Here is a 21,436-nt window from a genome sequence, read left to right on the forward strand (position 1 = left end):
CTTGGGGTTCTTCTTTACCTCTTTCACCAAGGCTCTTCTTCCACGATTGCTCAGTTTGACTGGACGGACAAATCTAGGAAGACTTCTGGTGGTCCCAAACTTCTTCTATTTAAGGATTATGGAGGCCATTGTGCTTTAGGAACCTTGAGTACTGCAGAAATTCTTTTGTAACCTTGGCCAGGTGTGTCCCTTGCCACAATTCTGTCTCTGAACTCCTTGGCCAGTTCCTTTGACCTCATGATTCTCATTTGGTCTGACATGCACTGTGAGCTGTGAGTTCTTATATAGACAGTTGTTTGCCTTTTCAGATCAAGTCCTAACAGTTTAATTAACCCCTTAACCCCCGAAGCTTTTTCGGTTTTGCGTTTTCATTTTTCGCTGTGTGCTTAGGGTCACAAGGCATTTCCTATCATTGAGACTGGTTGAGACAGACCAAGAAGTAGAGACCAGTTAGGGCCAAGAAACCATCAGAACAGGACCTGCAGGGGCTTGTCAAGATCATTTAGCTTTTCTTCTAGATTTTTATACCAGTTTGTGCCAATTTAAAAATTATTTTAATTCAACTGAAAACCCAGTTACAAATCACCATTTACTGATTATATTGTATTCACATACACAGGTTTGCGAAGATTGAGGTGAGTGCATCTGCGCCTATAATACCATTTCGAGAAACCATAATAAGACCTCCAAAAGTTGACATGGTAAATGAAGATATTGGAAAACAGCAAAAGGTGGCCGTTATACACCAGGTTAAAGAGGATCAAAGTAAGTCCCCGGAAGGAGTCCATGTTGACCCAGATGGTCTAGTGACGCTAACCACGTCAAATAAAATGGCCATACTCAGTGTCAGAGCCGTGCCCCTTCCAGAAGAAATAATTCCACTACTAGAGAAGAACAGTGACTTAATCAGAACTATGGAGCAGATCAACTTGGCTTTCAGTGAAGGTGGCAATGCCATTCAGGTCAATGAAACGACAATTAGCCGAATTCATGAATTCAAAGGTAATCTTGAACAGCACTTGCAAGGCAGAAGGTGGAGAAATGTTGTAGACCAAATCTGGTCTTTTGGTCCTAGACGTTATGGGCCTAATATCTTGGTGAATCATATTGAAGGCTATGAAAGGCCATCTGTATGGCAGTGCCTTGATAAAATCGCTAAAGAGGGGAAATTTCATTGCTTTGACAACAGCATTGTCAGTGGTTTTCAGCTTGTGACTCTAGCTGGTCCCATGTGTGAAGAACCTCTTATGGGTGTCTGTTTCATTGTGGAAAGACTCGATATAAATAAATCTGTTGTATTGGAAAGACAAGATTCAGAAGAACCATCTGTAAACAGTGATGAAAATCTACATACAGCTGCTGAATCCATTGAGAAGTCTGCGAGGGAAGCTGCTGAAGCTAAGGACATTGTACAGCACAGCCAGAATAGCACAAAGGCTCAGGAGAAATCCAGCAAGCGCAAAGGGGATTTCCTATTTACAGACTGTTACGGACCATTTTCCGGACAGTTAATTGCCACAATGAAGGAAGCTTGTCGTTATGCTTTCCAAGTAAAGCCCCAGAGACTTATGGCTGCAATGTATACGTGTGAGATCATGGCTACAGCAGACGTGTTGGGTGAGTAAATGTTTCTTTTTCTTTATTTTAACAATACTCAAATGTATGTCTGTCACTTTCCATCTGTTGCTATCTCTCTAATTCTCATTTTCACTGTCTCCCTTTTCTCTCTCACTCTATCTCATTCTCTCTCCTTCTTTCACTGTTGTTTCACTCACTCTCATTCTCACTCTCCTTCACTTTTTCTTTCATTCTCTCTACCTCACTCTCTAATTCTCTCTCTCCCTCTTTCACACTGTCACACTCCCATGTTCTCATGTTCACTCAACACTCTCTCCCTCACTTTCTCTTTCACTCACTCTTCCGAATGATCTCTCACTTTTTCACACTCCCTTCCTCTCACTTTCTCTCTCTCTCCCTCACTCTCTCCTCGCTCCCTTGCGCGCTCTCTCCTTACTCTCTCCCTCGCTCTTTCTCTCCCTCGCTCTTTCTCTCCCTCGCTCTTTCTCTCCCTCGCTCTTTCTCTCCCTCGCTCTCTCTCCCTCGCTCTTTCTCTCCCTCGCTCTTTCTCTCCCTCGCTCTTTCTCTCCCTCGCTCTTTCTCTCCCTCGCTCTCTCTCCCTCGCTCTCTCTCCCTCGCTCTCTCTCCCTCGCTCTCTCTCCCTCGCTCTCTCTCCCTCGCTCTCTCTCCCTCGCTCTCTCTCCCTCGCTCTCTCTCCCTCGCTCTCTCTCCCTCGCTCTCTCTCCCTCGCTCTTTCTCCCTCGCTCTTTCTCCCTCGCGCTCTTTCTCCCTCGCGCTCTTTCTCCCTCGCGCTCTTTCTCCCTCGCGCTCTTTCTCCCTCGCGCTCTTTCTCCCTCGCTTTCACTATCTTACTTTCTCTCAACTTTGTTATGGTGCTCCGGATTATATTCTTGTGCAAATGTGCCACATCTATATTTCTTTTAGTGGCCCATCAAAGAAATCTAGCACATAGCAATTGCCACAAGTTTCTTTTCTTCATACTGTATACGTTTAGAAGCCACTCCTGATTTTGGCTGAAATGCACAAAAACTGCTCCTTTTTAAATTTTTTGAGATTTGTCAGGATTTTAGAAGAGATGCCCAAGTGTAGGAAGTAGTATGTTGTAAAATAAATATATGGTGATGTTGATTATGTGAGTAGCGACCACAGAGGCAAGTAATTGATGGCAGCGTTCAAATGAGTGGGATATAACCTCGTGATAGGACCAAGGAGCAGCAAGGGATTTAAAGGGAACTTGTCACCCCCAAAATCGATGGTGAGGTAAGCTCACCGTCATCAGGGGCTTAGCTGTAGATAAGCCGCCGATGTTACCTGAAATAGGAGAAAAAGACGTTAGATTATACTCACCCAGGGGCGGTCCCGCTGCGGTCTGGATCCGACGCCTCCCATCTTCATCAGGAGGCAGGAAAGTACTGCAGTGCGCAGGCACCGGAAAGGTCAGAGAGGCCCGGCGCTTGCGCACTGCAGTACTTTGCTCTGCCCTCAACAGGGCAGACAAAGTACGCCTGCGCCGGAGCCGCAGCGTGAAGCCCAAAAGAGGACGTCATGGAATGAAGATGGAAGGCGCCGGAGCGGACCTGAGACACCCATTTGACCGGACCAGCAGCAGGACCACCCCTGGGTGAGTATAATCTAACCTCTTTTACTCCTCTTTCAGGTAACATCGGCGGCTTATCTACAGCATTACAGAATGCTGTAGATAAGCCCCTGATGACGGTGAGCTTACCTCACCATCGATTTTGGGGGTGACAGGTTCCCTTTAAGGGGTAAGTAATGGCTATTAATTTATTTATTTTAGAACATTTCCTACTCTTTGACAACCTTTCAAAATTAAAATTCTGGAAAACCCCTTTAAACCTATGGTTTAGGCCCAATTTCTGCCTTTATATTCAGATGTTATTTTAGTTGTCCTAGTCAGATGCACAAAAGTTATTGCTTCATAGACCTTAGGTATCCATGGTTACGACCACTCACGTAGTGACAGTTAGCCATTAGTGGTCGTAACCCTGGATACCTTCGCTACTGCAGTGCGATGTGAAAACCCCTGTAATGCAATCTATTTTGCCTTTGAAGCCAGGCAAACTTTGCTTTACATATCTTACTTTTTTTGCCTTAAAGCGAATCTGTCAGTAAGATAAACCCCTTCCCCCCCAAAGCTCATATATGAGCTTGCAGGTCTGAGAAATGTAAATTGACGCCATTACTTTTTATCTGTTGCTGAATTACTAAGTAATTAATATTTTATTCATATGCAAATAATGAAATATTAAGTGCTTCGGGTGTGGCTGAGCACTTAATGAAGCATTGGCTCCCCTGGTTGTTTACCCACCCAGCGCCGGCCTTTTTAGCTTGATTGATATCTCACTGTTTTTCTCTTGTCTGGTCCGTGACATCCCACAAGACCGTGAGCTATCAATCAAGCTAAAGAGGCTGGGGCTGACAGGCTCGCAGTCTTTGATTTCAATGAGGGGTGGTACAAATCGTCTAATGAAATACTCTTTTATTATTAATGATTAAAAACACAGTGAACAGTGAGTGGGATTTGGAGGGCAAATAGGAAATACACAGATACCAAGCTTTCTTTACAGAGGACTTCATGAATTGATGCCAACCAGTCTAAGAGCCTCTGATGAAGCAAATGACGGAGGGGAAACGTGTAGAGGCACTACATGCGGTTGAGGTGGGTATATCGTTGCACTGATGACACATGCTTAATTGTAGTATTTTGGAAAAGGATAACTGTGTCCACTAATCAGATATATGGATATATGATTCCTCATGCCTAAACAACATTGATGTACGTTAGGGTCACTTGGGAACATAAAGGGATAGTCCTTGGTGAGCCTTGGTTTTTAATCATTAATGATAGATGGTATATTTTATGGGTAATTTTTTTTGCTGACAGGGAAACAACCTGGGGAGGCAGTGGTTCCCTAAGTGCTATGGGCGTGAAAAAGCACTTAACACATCATTTGCATATGAAGGAAAACACTAATTTCTTAGGAATACAACAACAAATAGATGAAGTAAATTCGTCAATGGATTTACATTCCAAAGATGTGCATGCCCATTTATGTGGTGTGGAGAAGGGAAGGGAGCTTGATCTTATTGACATGTTTCCTTTGAAAGAGTGTTTTCATTGTAAAAAAAAATGATATCTTGTCAATATGGGGAAACGTTTGTGATATCTTGTTTTCATTATTTACCGAGAAATGTAGTGAAATCATTCTGTCTTACCCTAAGGACAGTGTTCCACTGAGGATGTTGTTAAAATTGTAGAATGCTCACTATGACTTCCAGTTCTGAAAATTTTAATAGGTGATAACTAAGTGTTAAATTTTAACCCACATTGAACTAATGTGGCAAACAGTTCCACTCTCAATGATAACGTTAGGTTAGTTTACTTATTATATCATTGACCCTAGTAGGAAAATTAGATTTTGGGACCCACTGGAACTAGGAATGACGAGTGTGAAACATTCTTTGTACACCTCTGTGGTATATGTTTCCCATACAAATATAGCATGTAATAAATAATGCAGAATAGTTGATAGTTGTAGTTGGGCAAAGTACACATTGCATTTTTTATCAGCAGGAGATTATCACTAGAGGACTAGTAAACCTGCTGCCATGTAATTCTCCATATTCATGAGATCTGTATAGCCCCACTCTCACCACTGATTGGCAGATTTCTGCCTATGCAGAGTGTCCACACAAAGCTACCAATTAGTGGTGTGGGCGAAGTTATACAGAGCTCAGCATTCAGAGAACTGAGAGATCTAAAGCCGATAAAATTGATTTTTATCAAAACTACAGCAAACAGCTTAGTAAGTGACATTTCGCTGGAACCAGGGCTCTCTGCCTATACATTTTGCTGTTCTGATCTCAGTATCTGGTTGCTCGGAAGTGCTCGGCACTCGACAAGCATTGTCTGGAACGCTAATGTAATGCTTGAATCCGCGACCCTCATCTTTGACGCCTTTAACACAGCCAATAAATATGCAAGGATTTCCTGCGCATCACTGTAAGGTTGTAACCATCTTGGTAGTGGCATTGCTGTGATTGACTGGCTGTGTGATATCATCAGGGATTATAAAAGAACAGGCACTGCCCGGCTCAGCACACTGACGCAATTGCACAGCTCTTTGACATTTGTTATTGTAGAGAGAAAGAAATTGCATGTCCAGGGCTGTGTGTGCACATTATAGCAAATCAGAGTGCTGAAGCTGAGCCATCATACTAACAACCCTTCTAAGGGCTAATAGTTTGCTCTGCTATTTGTATCAGATACATTCTGCATTTAGCCGAGGGAGAGAGACTTACAAGAGCAGTGGGAAAGGCAGAATACCGTCTGTAGGCAGGGATTAGGGCTTTACAGTGCGTTGTTAAATATGTAGGTGCGGCAGTTGCTTTTTTTTGTGAAAATATTGAATGTTTTGTGATCCATTGAGTATTCCGTGCTTCGTGGTACATTTTGGTCTTATACAACACTCCAAAATAGTGATGACATTTTTTTCTGAGTTAAATTACTCATCCATAGAGTATTCCATGCTCTGGATTACATTTCTGTGCCATATAACACTCCAAAAAGCGTTATTTTTCTCTGTATTCAATTAGTCATCCATACAGTGTAATGTGCTTAGTGGGTCACAAAGATTGCAGAATTACGCAAGACTCCCAAGGGAGTGACCGGTGAATATTGGAGCCAGAGGAAGGTGGCGAGACAGCAGAGGTGGCAGTAGCACGTGGTCTGGATCCAGCCGCTTTCCCGGAACCACCAAGTCCCCAACCCAGACCGCAGCCATCACCACTAGGGTTCTTGCGGACTGCAGATGGGAGAGCCAGGATCAAGGAACTAGTGACTGGACTGTAGGGCCTAAGCTGGTTGGAATAGACAAGGAGGCGAGCCCGGACCAGGGATGGAAAAATGCTATCAGGCCCACTAGCCACAAGGTATCGACAGTTGACATCCCTGGGTGGTGGTCGTTGCGTAAGACTGGACTGGTAAGAGAGAAGGTAGTCCTTTGAAGAATTTTGGAGCTGTTGATCACATTTCGTTCAACCATCAGGCAGTAAAGACGGAACAGTTGCCTTGAAGGCTGCAAGAGCTGACGACTGGAACAAAGGCCACGTTCCTCAAAATGGAGGGTCAACATCGCTGGTATGCGGTGGCTCTGATCCCAGAAGGAAAGGAGCAGGATAAACCCTTCTTGAGAAATGAAAGAGCCTGGAGAGGCTTCTTGATGCGGCTCGAGACGGGGCTACTACCACCCCTTAGAGATCATATTGTCTTTGGGGTTCCTCACCTCCTATGCAGGCGATGGTGCAGGTGACACAGGGGGCTGTCACCCATTCCTGTACGTCAGGGACTCCGGCATTACCGGAAGCCGGGTCACTTACAGCACAGGCACCTGGTAATTGGGCTCCTGGAAGCAGGTGAAGGCAGTCCCCCCAGCCTCCAAAGAAAGGAGAAGAAGAAGCGGAGACCTGAAGAGGATTATTGTATTGCACTTGTTATAATTTTGTCCTGTCTGTACTTTGTGCAAAGCCTCTGAGTGTAAGAGTACATCAACTACACTATAAAAATATTTGAATGAGGCCTGCCAGTTGTTGCCTTTCAAGGATCTATAGATGACCATCCTTATCATTGTTTCCTGGCTTTGCACTCTGTACAAAGCCTTTTATGAGTGTAGGAGTACAGCACTACACATTAAAAATATTTGAATGCGGACCTCCAGTTCCTTATCATTTTTTCCTAGCTTTGCACTTTCTGCAAAGCCTTTGAGGGTAGAAGTACATCAACTACACTTTCAAAATATTTACATTAAATATATTTTTCTGGATTAAATTAGTCATCTAAATAGCTGAAAGTGGTTATTAAAGTGGTAAGTAAAACTACAAAAAAGCATTGAAAAATATTTCTGGATTAAATTACTCATCCATAGGGTATTACGTTCTCTGGAGTACATTTTTGTGATATATAACCCTCAAAAAAAAGTTTTCACATTTTTTTTTTTTAGATGTTGCATTACTCATCCATAGAGTATTACATGTTCTGGAGTACATTTTGGCGGTATATAACCCTCCAGTGAAGCACTGAATTTTCTCCATCGTCTCATTGGGGGACACAGGACTGTGGGTGTATGCTACTGCCGCCAGGAGGCTGACACTAAGTAGGTATAAAAAAAAAAAGTTAGCTCCTCCTCCATAGTATACACCTTGCCACTGGCCCTGACAGCTCCAGTTTATGCTTAGTGTCCGTAGGAGGCACATCTCTGGGTTTTCCCAGATGCTTTTTTCTCTGAAGATAAGACAGGGGCGATGGACCCTTTTGAAAGGGTCCGATCTCCCCAAACCAACAACGGGCGAGCACGTGGAGTGTCGCCTCCACGTATCCTCTCCCGCGACATGGGATTTTTTTGCCGGACTAAGAACCTGACCACCCTGAGGTAACAGAACCCTAGGTTGTACAGGCATTCATTCCTTGTCCGTGCAGCCTCCACTTCATCACCAATGCACGACTACGGTGTTTAAAGGAGGCAGACGGTCCCTCTCCTCGCCTTCTGAAGGGTGTAAGGAGTTAGGGTGCCTGCACCGTCTTTTAATATTTATATATGTATATATATATTTATATGTGGATTTTTTATGTCTAACCTTATGTGCTGTCAGAGGGCTGCACAGGGGGGGCTCCTGCTTCATCGCGCATTCTGCTGGCGACTATATCCGGCGCTGTGCTGGTTTCCAGCGTTTTTTCCCCACAAGCAAACTTCAGCAGAGGCATGGGCGGAAGTCCCGCCCCTTTTTTAGGCGGTTTCCTGTTCGCTGAGGCATTATGGATCTTGTAGTCTGAGCATGGGCAGAAGTCCCGCCCCTTTTTCGGCGGCTTCCTGTTTTCTCTGTACAGCCTGTGGCATTATGGGTCTTGTAGTCTGGGGGAAGTCCCGCCTCCATGGCGACGGTTTACTTCCGGTTTCGAGCACCCAGCTTTCCCAGGAGAGCAGGGGAAAGAGTAAAATCTAGATCCCTGCTTCGGCCTAAGCCGGGTCCATGTGCGGTAACTCCTCCCACTTTTTTCAGGCATCCGCCCTGTGAATTAGTTTATGTGTGTGGTTTGCACAGGAGACATGGTTCAGTGTTTGAGAGCATACGGGGACACAGGACTGGGGTAAGTGCTACTTCCCTCAGCCTGACAACAGTATTTGTTCTAGACCTAGTAGCTCATAAGGAGATACGGAGCATAGCAGCAGCAGCAGCAATAGAGTCATGTCTAGAAAGACTAAGACTCACTCAGTTCTGTATACCTCATGCATTACCTGTCAGTCTACTTTTCCGCATGCGCAAAGTAACCATTTCTGTGAGGCTTGTGATTCCGAGCACGTGCAGGAGCCCCCGTCTGCTACCCTGTCTGCTTCCCCGCCGGCTATCCTGCCGGGTGTGCCTGTACCTGGGTCGGCAGTGTCTCCCCCTGAGTGGGTCATATCATTAACGCAGTCTATGGCGTCTCTAACAAAGGCGGTTGAGTCCCTTCAAGCCCCTATCAGGGACATTCATCCGCCTGTTTTGGAAAGATCCTCCGATTTTCAGGATCCTCCGGCCTGCAGGGGCCGTACTCCCTCTAGGCAGACACAGGGGAAACGATCCCACACAGCGTCTCCTGGTCCGTCAGGTGCATCAGCATCTTTGAATCCTGTCTCTCGATCTCCCTCTCCTGCGGAATTGAGTGAGCACGGTTCGGTCTATGACTCAGAGGGGTCTTTTGATTTAGAAGCTCCTGGTTATCAGGAATCTGTTGACAGTCTCATTGAGGCCGTTAACCAGACCTTGGGAGTAGAGGATGTGGCCACCTTACCTTCTGGTCATAAGGTGTCCTTTAAGAAATTCAAGCAACCTCATAAGGTGTTTTCTACTCATCCTGAGTTTGAGGATTTAGTCCAACGTCACATGGAGCGACCGGATAAACGTTTCTTAGGCCAGAAGGCCCTAGGTGCAAGGTATCTGTTCGCTCCAGAGCTTTGTAAAAAGTGGGCAGAATCCCCTTCAGTGGATCCTCCCGTATCCCGTTTGGCCTCTAGTACGTTGCTGTCTCTTCCTAATGGGTCGTCTATTAAGGATCCGACTGATCGGCTCCTAGAGAGTCTAGCTCGGTCTCTGTTTGAGGCTTCAGGGTCAGCCCTCGCACCGTCTTTTGCGGCCACATGGGTTGCCAAAGCTATGATAGCTTGGTCAGAGTCTGTAACTAAGGCTCTTCAGGATAAGGGGTTTCCTGTAGAGGTGATAGAGATGTCAAATCAGATATCTTTAGCAGGAAATTATCTGATTAATGCATCCTTGGATGCGGCAAATTGTTCAGCATTGGCTGCGGCAAATGCTATTGCTATCAGAAGGGCCCTATGGCTAAGAAATTGGCGGGCGGACTCTACTTCAAAGAAGTCCCTTACATCCCTTCCTTATCAAGGTGTCCGTCTTTTTGGCGAAAAATTGGATCAGCTTATATCTGATACCACGGGAGGTAAAAGTAATTTCCTTCCTCAACAAAAGGTTAAGCAACCTTTTCGTCGCCAATTTCAAGCAAGATTTAAATCCTTTCGTAACTCCCGGTGGTCTGCGGCACCAAGCGCAGGTCCCCCAAGTCGGCCTGTCCAAGACCGGGAGCACCAGGTCTCCTATAGGGCCAATCCATTGGCAAGAATGCGGTATCAACCGTCAAGATCTAGGGGATCTAGATATCCTCGATCTTCGGCTAAATGACTGGAGGCAGCCTCTCGTCGCTTCCAACAGAGTAGGCGGTCGCCTACTACTGTTCCATCAGTCCTGGCTGTCAGTTGTTCACGACAGATGGGTAAGAGACCTGGTGGTTTCAGGGTACAAAATAGTTTTCCTGTCTCCCTCCAGGCCGTTTTTTTCCGTCCAGTCTTCCCAGTTCAAAAACCCGTCTAAGAGCTTTATTCAGAGCAGTCGAGTCTCTTCAGTCCAACGGGGTCATTGTCCCTGTTCCAAAGGAAGAAAGGTTCAAGGGGTTTTATTCAAATCTGTTTACGGTTCCCAAAAAGAATGGGACCGTGAGACCCATTCTGGACCTAAAGTGTCTAAACAAATTCATCAGCACTCGTCGCTTCCGTATGGAATCTCTCCGCTCGGTCATTGCGGCTATGGAAAGGGGAGAATTCCTGGCTTCCATAGATATTCAAGACGCCTATCTGCACGTTCCTATATTTCCTCCTCATCAAAAATTTCTACGGTTTTCCATAGGCGAGCGACACTTCCAATTCACTGCATTACCTCTCGGGCTCGCTACTGCTCCCAGGGTGTTCACGAAGGTGATGGCAACAGTGGTGTCAATCCTGCACTCTCGAGGCATAGTCATTCTGCCTTACTTAGACGATCTCTTAGTCAAAGGACCAACTTTTCAGGCATGCAGGGACAACGTCAACATCTCTTTGGACACCCTAGCTCGTCTAAGGTGGCTGGTCAATTTAAAGAAGTCATCTCTAGTACCATCTCGGAAGATCTCTTTTTTAGGGATGATCTTCGACACCTCTCGGGGGCTAACTATTTTACCCCAGGACAAGGTGCTTTGTCTCCGGCAGGAGGTAAAAATTCTTCGGCAGCCAAGTTTCCATTCAATCCGGTTCTGCATGAAGGTCTTGGGCAGGATGGTAGCAGCTATAGAAGCGGTTCCATTCGCCCAATTCCATCTTCGTCCACTCCAACAGGCACTTCTGTCAGCCTGGGACAGGAGTCCTTTGTCTCTCAACCTCAGGTGTCGTCTGGCTCCTGGGGCCAGGCAATCCCTGATATGGTGGATGAGGAGTTCCTCCCTACTTCAGGGGAAAGCCTTTCCTCCAGTTCATTGGCTGGTAGTCACTACGGACGCCAGCCTTCTCGGTTGGGGAGCAGTGTTTCTCCAGCACACGGCTCAGGGTGTTTGGTCCCCAAGGGAATCAACCCTTCCAATCAATCTGTTGGAAATAAGGGCAATTTGGCTGGCTTTGCAGCACTTTCACCATCTTCTGGCGGGTCGCCCGGTGCGGATCCAATCGGACAATGCCACGGCCGTGGCCTACGTAAATCATCAGGGGGGCACTCGCAGCAGATCAACCATGCGCGAGGTAGGACAAGTCCTCCGCTGGGCCGAGAACAATCACTCTGTGATCTCGGCAGTTTACATCCCGGGCAAGGAGAACTGGGCAGCGGAATTTCTGAGCCGACAGGGGCTTGCGCCCGGGGAATGGTCTCTTCACCCCGATGTTTTTCGGCAGATATGTCTACGCTGGGGAATCCCGGACGTGGATCTAATGGCCGTAGACGCACTAGTCCTATCTTGGAACCAATTTCGTCTTCCATATCTGTTTCCCCCTCTGGCGCTGCTTCCATAGGTCGTCAGGAAGATCAAGTTAGAGGGAGTTCCGACAATTCTAGTCGCCCCAGATTGGCCTCGGAGGTCATGGTACGCAGACCTAGTTCAGCTGATCGTCGGGGTTCCTTGGCAGCTACCAATGCAGCCAGATCTTCTGTCGCAGGGGCCGATATTCCACCAGAACTTAGAGGCCCTGCGTTTGACGGCTTGGCCGTTGAATCTTGGATTCTGACCCAGGCCGGTTTTTCCTCAGAAAGTAGCCTCAACTATGGTTAATGCTCGAAAGACAGCTTCAGCACGCATTTACCACCACACCTGGAAAGTCTTTATCTCATGGTGCAGGAAGAAGGGTCTTCCTCCTCTTCGGTTTTCCATTCCTAATGTCCTAGCTTTTCTCCAATCTGGTCTAGACTCAGGTCTTGCTCCAAGTAATAATAATTAATAATAATAATTTTTATTTATATAGCGCCAACATATTCCGCAGCGCTTTACAAATTATACCCTTAGGAGGCAAATATCCGCCTTATCGGTTATTTTCCAGCGCAGGATCGCTACCAATCTGCAAGTAAAAACTTTTTTGCAGGGAGTCTCTCATATAGTCCCTCCTTACAAAGCTCCGATAGAAGCTTGGGACCTTAATTTGGTCTTGAGTGTTCTTCAGGAACCTCCATTTGAGCCCCTCCAAGATATTCCTTTAAGGTACCTTTCTTGGAAGGTTTTGTTTCTGGTAGCTATAACATCCATTAGGCGGGTATCGGAGTTAGCGGCCTTGTCCTGTCAGGCGCCGTTTCTACAATTTCATCAGGATAAGGTGGTGCTGAGACCAGCACCTTCCTTTTTGCCAAAAGTAGTCTCCTCATTCCACTTTAATGAGGACATTGTCTTGCCTTCTTTTTGTCCTGCGCCTACACACCGGGTGGAAAAAGCTCTCCATACTCTAGATTTGGTGAGAGCTCTGAGAAGATACGTTTCTCGGACCGCTTCTTTTCGAAAGACGGATGTTCTGTTCGTTCTTCCTGCGGGTCATAAAAAGGGACTCGCAGCCTCTAGATTGACCTTAGCCAGATGGATAAGAACCACTATTCAGGAGGCCTACCGTATCAAGGGTGCAGCCATCCCGGCTGGGATCAGGGCACACTCTACTCGGGCGGTAGGGGCTTCCTGGGCGCTTCGGCACCAAGCTTCAGCAGAGCAGGTTTGCAAAGCGGCCACTTGGTCCAGCCTGCACACTTTCTCTAAACATTATAATATCCACACTCAGGCCTCTGCTGATGCAAGTTTGGGAAGGAAAATTCTTCAGGCTGCGGTATCACACCTATAGGCGGTAAGTGCCTAAGCTTTTTCTTCCAGTGAGTCTTCTTCCCACCCTGGGACTGCTTTGGGACATCCCACAGTCCTGTGTCCCCCAATGAGATGATGGAGAAACAGGGATTTTTGTGTTACTCACCGTAAAATCATTTTCTCCGAGTCGTTCATTGGGGGGACACAGCTCCCTCCCTATTCATTTTATTTGTCTATGGAGTTGTTCAGACTATAGTATTATTCTAGACATGTTGTCTTTGCTCTAATGCTGTTTTGTTTTCTCTATCTCCTACTGCTTGTGCACCAAACTGGAGCTGTCAGGGCCAGTGGCAAGGTGTATACTATGGAGGAGGAGCTAACTTATTTTTTTTATACCTACTTAGTGTCAGCCTCCTGGCGGCAGTAGCATACACCCACAGTCCTGTGTCCCCCAATGAACGACTCGGAGAAAAGGATTTTACGGTGAGTAACACAAAAATCCCTGTTTTTTTTCCTTGATTCAAGTAGTCATCCATAGACTATTACGTGCTTACTGTTACATTTTGGTGGTATATAACACTCCAAAAAAGCAATGATAATTTTTTCTGTATTCACTTACTTTTCCATAGAGTATTACGTGCTTTGTGGTACATTTTGGTTTCTTAACATTTTTCTTTCCTGTAAGCTTCAATTTCTCTTCGATTTTGAATGTCTTATTGTCTACCCTTAAAGTGGAGTAAACGTGTGACACTCTTGTTCTCATCAGCGATTTGGGAGTCAGAGATGCTTCCAGGGGTCTTCCCCGTGTCATTGTCCTTCCATTCAACAGTTTTCCCATCCATTTGAACATTTTCACTGCCCTCTAGATCTCTTTGTAGGGTCTGACAGAAAAATGCTCAGATTTCATATTGATTCCCATTATACTGGACACGAGCACCCGAACATTAGAAATTGCTCAGTTGGAGTAATGAGCACCTGAGCATTTTGGTGCACGCTCATCATTGAATGTATTGTAGTACACAAGGCATAGCAGAAGATCATTTGTAATTGTAAGTTGATATATCAAAAATATCTCTTTAGGCAATAGTTATTGCTATATTGAGATCCTGGAAAGGATATTTGATCATTTCCCACATAAATGCTATGTTATATGGATGCTGACATTACCAAATGCCTCTATGTGTTCATCGATCTACAGAACATTTGTTCCAGTAGTGAAATAACATGGTTATTCCGTGTCTGACTGTGGACAAAATACTTTTATTTTAAGATCACATTTTTTTTTTTATAGCCACAGATTAAAAGGGGAAAAAAAGCTTTTTGCTATCTATGCCGTAACCTAAATGTTTGGTGCTTTGTAGTGAATCGGATAGCCAGACAATATCGAGTTACGTGATATTAATGTCAGAAGAAAATACGTTACTTCCTCTAATCGTTATTGAGTAAGAAGATGTTTTGATGTTTCGCAAAACTAAAGAAAAAAAAAGATAATTTAAGAAATTTTTCAGCCTCCTAAGATATTTTTTCTTTAACACTAAAAACTTCAAGTCCCAAGGCAGATTTTACCAAATGTTCATCATCAAACTTCCTTTTAAATCTTTACTTCTGAAGGAACACTATCCGGCAGGCTCTGGGCTATCTTTTAAGAGTTCATTTGTTGTATTGCAGACCTCAAAGGCACATGTCATTGACAAAAATACAAGTCTTAAGTTAAAAAACACCCACATTTAATTTTTTTTTATTATTATTATTCAGTGCAGTAAAGGCGATCACATGTGACTGACTGGGTTTATTTTTACATTACAAAGTGAACACAGATGAATTTTGCAGTATAAAGATTGAATATCTTCTGTATCATAAAGACGTTGCATTTAAAGGATTGTTCTTCTGTTTCCTCTTCTGGATCACACCCATGCCCTGCCTCACTGTGTGAGCACGGACAGTGCTCTCTTGAAGATTTAACTCTTTTGTGCCTTTGTCCCTAAATGCGCCGTCTAGGATATTTCCGCAACATTGGAGAATTACATGGAAACTAAAGCTAGCCAGATCATGCTCTCCAGCAGTCCTGCAAGCGCCTTCCAAACTAAATTATTAAAGGGCGTGTAAGGCCACGGTCACACTTTCAGTATTTGGTGAGTTTTTTTACCTCAGTATCTGTAAGCCAAAACCAGTAATAGAACAATCAGAGGAAAAGTATAATAGAAACATATGCACCACTTCTGTATTATCACCCACTCCTGGTTTTGGCTGACAGATACTGAGGTAAAAAACTCACCAAATTGTGAACGTGGCCTAAGTACTACAACATCTTGGCCATGCTGCTGGACTGGAGAGGTGGCCGGTAACACAGACAATGAGTAGTATACAATAACATGAAAAATCCCTCAGTTCTTGAGAATTGATCAGGTTTTGAAGACCAGGTAGATTGTAAGATTGCCTACACCAACAAGCACTTTGCAATTTTACCCATCAGTGATGTTGAGGCTAACCTTTTAATTTAGCAACTAATTGGGTTTTGCGTGCCTGTCAGCTAAATGGGTATGGTTGCCATAATTTTGGGAGTAGCTTATGGTAACTGGTAATGATAGGACTCCCTTCTGCTAGATGCATGCATTGTTCATTGTTGGGATAATAAAGTTGGGAAAATCTGTTAGGGCTTGTGCACGCGCTACAGATTCGGTGCATTTTTGCCTTATAGATTTTTTAGAAAACCATGAAGCAATCCCAAAGCCAGCCAGCAAAGTGAATGAGAAAACTGAATTGTCGCAAACACGTTGCTTATTTTTGACTTGCAGATTTGGTGCTGAAAATAATCATTTCTTTGTTCGTGTTTCCCTGCATTTTTCACCATCGACTTTGCTTAAAACAGTCAAAAACACAGGAACATAATGCATTTTGGCTCTGTGTTTTTGACTGACTGGTGAAAAATGCAGGAAAACACACACAAAGAAATGACACGTTGCAGATTATTTTCTGCACCAAATCTGCAGCGTGTGCACATTGCCCTCATACTGGTTTCTTAACAAGCAAAGTCTGTTCACAGGTTATGCCATGGCTCAGCCCTATTCGCTTCAATGGAGCAGAGTTGCAATACCAGTCACAATCCATGGACAAGAGTGGCGCTGTTTGTAGAAGGATGCAGCCTTGTATTTCCCAAACAGGACAACCTTTTTAGCACTGACATTATGAGGGGCTTTGGTCTGTCATGGATATTCATTGGTCGCGACCTCTGTCTGTCATGGAAATCCAAGTCGCTGATTGGTCACGGCAAAACAGCCACGACCAATCAGCGACGGGCACAGTCCAGAAGAAAATGGCCGCTCCTTACTCCCCGCAGTCAGTGCCCGGCTCCCGCATACTCCCCTCCGGTCACCACTCATACAGGGTTAATGCCGGCGGTAACGCACTCTGTTACCGCCGCTATTGGCCCTGTGTGTCCCCAACTTTTTACTATTGATGCTGCCTATGCGGCATCAATAGTAAAAAAATGTAATGTTAAAAATAATAAACAAAAAACTTGCTAAACTCACCCTTTGTAGTCCGCCGAGTCGCTCGCGCCTGCCGCCATCTTCCGTTCCCAGCGATGCATTGCGAAATTGCCCAGAAGACTTAGCGGTCTCGCGAGACCGCTAAGTCATCTGGGTAATTTCGCAATGCATCCTGGGAACGGAAGATGGCGGCAGCCGCGCGCCTATCGCCGGAGCTTCGGTGGATCCCAGGGGTGAGTATATAACTATTTTTTATTTTAATTATTTTTTTTTAACAGGGATATGTGCCCACACTGCTGTATACTACGTGGACTGTGTTAGATACCGCGTGGCTCTGTGCTGTATACTACATAGGCAATATACTACGTGCCGGCGCAATATACTACGTGACTGGGCAATATACTATGTGACTGGGCAATATAAACCCAATGTGGCTAAACAAAGAAGTAAGACAGGCAATTAACAGTAAAAAGAAAGCATTTGCACTATTAAAGCAGGATGGCACCATTGAAGCTCTAAAAAACTATAGGGAGAAAAATACTTTATCTAAAAAACTAATTAAAGCTGCCAAAAAGGAAACAGAGAAGCACATTGCTAAGGAGAGTAAAACTAATCCCAAACTGTTCTTCAACTATATCAATAGTAAAAGAATAAAAACTGAAAATGTAGGCCCCTTAAAAAATAGTGAGGAAAGAATGGTTGTAGATGACGAGGAAAAAGCTAACATATTAAACACCTTCTTCTCCACGGTATTCACGGTGGAAAATGAAATGCTAGGTGAAATCCCAAGAAACAATGAAAACCCTATATTAAGGGTCACCAATCTAACCCAAGAAGAGGTGCGAAACCGGCTAAATAAGATTAAAATAGATAAATCTCCGGGTCCGGATGGCATACACCCACGAGTACTAAGAGAACTAAGTAATGTAATAGATAAACCATTATTCCTTATTTTTAGGGACTCTATAGAGACAGGGTCTGTTCCGCAGGATTGGCGCATAGCAAATGTGGTGCCAATATTCAAAAAGGGCTCTAAAAGTGAACCTGGAAATTATAGGCCAGTAAGTCTAACCTCTATTGTTGGTAAAATATTTGAAGGGTTTCTGAGGGATGTTATTCTGGATTATCTCAATGAGAATAACTGTTTAACTCCATATCAGCATGGGTTTATGAGAAATCGCTCCTGTCAAACCAATCTAATCAGTTTTTATGAAGAGGTAAGCTATAGACTGGACCACGGTGAGTCATTGGACGTGGTATATCTCGATTTTTCCAAAGCGTTTGATACCGTGCCGCACAAGAGGTTGGTACACAAAATGAGAATGCTTGGTCTGGGTGTAAATGGGTTAGTAACTGGCTTAGTGATAGAAAGCAGAGGGTGGTTATAAATGGTATAGTCTCTAACTGGGTCGCTGTGACCAGTGGGGTACCGCAGGGGTCAGTATTGGGACCTGTTCTCTTCAACATATTCATTAATGATCTGGTAGCAGGTTTACACAGTAAAATATCGATATTTGCAGATGATACAAAACTATGTAAAGCAGTTAATACAAGAGAAGATAGTATTCTGCTACAGATGGATCTGGATAAGTTGGAAACTTGGGCTGAAAGGTGGCAGATGAGGTTTAACAATGATAAATGTAAGGTTATACACATGGGAAGAGGGAATCAATATCACCATTACACACTGAACGGGAAACCACTGGGTAAATCTGACAGGGAGAAGGACTTGGGGATCCTAGTTAATGATAAACTTACCTGGAGCAGCCAGTGCCAGGCAGCAGCTGCCAAGGCAAACAGGATCATGGGGTGCATTAAAAGAGGTCTGGATACACATGATGAGAGCATTATACTGCCTCTGTACAAATCCCTAGTTAGACCGCACATGGAGTACTGTGTCCAGTTTTGGGCACCGGTGCTCAGGAAGGATATAATGGAACTAGAGAGAGTACAAAGGAGGGCAACAAAATTAATAAAGGGGATGGGAGAACTACAATACCCAGATAGATTAGCGAAATTAGGATTATTTAGTCTAGAAAAAAGACGACTGAGGGGCGATCTAATAACCATGTATAAGTATATAAGGGGACAATACAAATATCTCGCTGAGGATCTGTTTATACCAAGGAAGGTGACGGGCACAAGGGGGCATTCTTTGCGTCTGGAGGAGAGAAGGTTTTTCCACCAACATAGAAGAGGATTCTTTACTGTTAGGGCAGTGAGAATCTGGAATTGCTTGCCTGAGGAGGTGGTGATGGCGAACTCAGTCGAGGGGTTCAAGAGAGGCCTGGATGTCTTCCTGGAGCAGAACAGTATTGTATCATACAATTATTAGGTTCTGTAGAAGGACGTAGATCTGGGTATTTATTATGATGGAATATAGGCTGAACTGGATGGACAAATGTCTTTTTTCGGCCTTACTAACTATGTTACTATGTTACTATGACTGGGCAATATACTACGTGACTGGGCAATATACTACGTGACTGGGCAATATACTACGTAGCTGGGCAATATACTACGTGACTGGGCAATATACTACGTAGCTGGGCAATATACTACGTGGCTGGGCAATATACTACGTAGCTGGGCAATATACTGCGTGACTGGGCAATATACTACGTGTCTGTGCTGTATACTACGTGGCTCTGTGCTGTATACTACGTCACTGTGCAATATACTACGTAGCTGGGCAATATACGGTACTACGTGACTGGGCAACATACTACGTAGCTGGACAATATACTACGTGACTGGGCAATATACTACATAGCTGGGCAATACAGTACGTGACTGGGCAATATACTATGTGGCTGGGCAATATACTATGTTTCTGGGCAATATACTATGTGGCTGGGCAATATACTACGTGGCTGGGCAATATACTACGTAGCTGGGCAATATACTTCGTGACTGGGCAATATAATACATACCTGGGTAATACAGTACGTGACTGGGCAATATACTACGTGACTGGGCAATATACTATGTGGCTCGGCAATATACTATGTGGCTGGGCAATATACTACGTGACTGGGCAATATACTATGTGGCTCAGCAATATACTATGTGGCTGGGCAATATACTACGTGGCTGGGCAATATACTACGTGGGCTGGGCAATATACTACGTGGACATGCATATTCTAGAATACCCGATGCGTTAGAATCGGGCCACCATCTAGTATAAAATATTAATACATAGAGTGCATTACATTTTTATATATTTTAGTAAAAATAGCAGAGTCAGCCACTGGCTAATTTGACCTAAAAAGAAAAAAAAATAAGCTATTGATTTTAGAAAAAGGTTGCTATTGATTTTTGGTGATGTATTGTTGTGTCAGTGACCAGGACTTGCCGTGCAGCGTTAGATCTGAAAGGCTGTGTGGATCGATTACGGTGTACATCACGCTTACTTAGTTATTTGCACATCATACAACAGTGGCTTTGCTTTCACTAAACACAATAAAATACCATGGCCAAAATCAACTTGTTAAAGAATGGGCTCAAAAGGTTTTTCTTTTCTGAAATCTTTAGAAGTTTTCAAAGTGCCATCAATAACTTGTAAGAAAGGCTTCTTTCCAGGGAGAAGTGGAGCGAGACAATACTTTCCAATAGCAAAACTAACAGGATCCTCTTTAGTATACCCAGGAGTGCTTGATCGATGGATGCAGGGTTTTTAATGTGATGAATCACATCACGGTCTTAAGATTCACTTGATGATACTTTAGAAACTTTCACAGTGATTTATTAGTGGACAGAATGAAACAAAACAATTTTTGATTTTTTTTTTTTTATTAAGGTGAATTCCCACATTAATGTCTTCTGATCTGTATGAATCCTAATCCCCGGTTTTCTCATCATAGCCAAACTGGAAGGTACTGAGGGTCCTATTTAACGGCTAGGTTGTGCCAGACCCCAAACATTGGAGCATCGGAAGATCATTTTATGTGAAGATCCCATCATTAACCGCCTCCCGACCTTTGACGCACCGTATGCGTCATGAAAACCTGTGCCAATCCGACCTGTGACGCAGCATATGCGTCATGGCCGGATTGGGCTCCTGCAGGCCGGGTGAAAGGGTTAACTGTAATTTCACCCAACCTGCAGGGACAGGAGGAGTTGTACTTTAGCCCAGGGGGGTGGCTTCACCCCCCCGTGGCTACGATCGCTCTGATTGGCTGTTGAAAGTGAAACTGCCAATCAGAGCGATTTGTAATATTTCACCTAAAAAACTGGTGAAATATTACAATCCAGCCATGGCCGATGCTGCAATATCATCGGCCATGGCTGGAAACACTGATGTGCCCCACCCCACCCCACCAATCGCCGCCCCAGCCCTCCGATCTGTGGTCCGCTCCCCTCCGTCTTGTGCTCCGCTCCCCTGACCTCCTGTCCGCTCCCCCGTGCTCCAATCCCACCCACCCCTCACTCCGATCCACCCCCTGCACTGCGATCCACCCCCCGCACTGCGATTCACCCCCCATGCTCCGATCCACCCCCCCATGCTCCCCCCACCCCATCATACTTACCGAGCCTCCCGGGGTCCGTCCGTCTTCTTTCCTGGGCGCCGCCATCTTCCAAAATGGCGGGCGCATGCGCAGTGCGCCCGCTGAATCTGCCGGCCGGCAGATTCGTTTCAAGTGCATTTTGATCACTGTGCTAAAACCTCACAGTGATCAAAATAAAAAAAATAATTTTTTTTTTCTTCCACTAAGGTTGGGATTAGGGTT

At 44.7% G+C, this 21,436-nt stretch overlaps 1 protein-coding gene across 2 annotated transcripts in view; it reads left to right on the plus strand.

Moving 5' to 3' along the window:
- Positions 1-21,436, plus strand: part of EFL1 (elongation factor like GTPase 1) — a 488,390-nt gene that overhangs the window by 403,882 nt on the left and 63,072 nt on the right. For both annotated transcript variants that reach the window (XM_069766104.1, XM_069766103.1), the window contains exon 18: positions 620-1,617. In XM_069766104.1, the coding sequence (XP_069622205.1) occupies positions 620-1,617 (998 nt within the window). The remainder of the gene's footprint in view (positions 1-619; positions 1,618-21,436) is intronic.

This window comes from Ranitomeya imitator, chromosome 4 (genome assembly GCF_032444005.1).
Source record: "Ranitomeya imitator isolate aRanImi1 chromosome 4, aRanImi1.pri, whole genome shotgun sequence".
Taxonomy (NCBI): domain Eukaryota; kingdom Metazoa; phylum Chordata; class Amphibia; order Anura; family Dendrobatidae; genus Ranitomeya; species Ranitomeya imitator.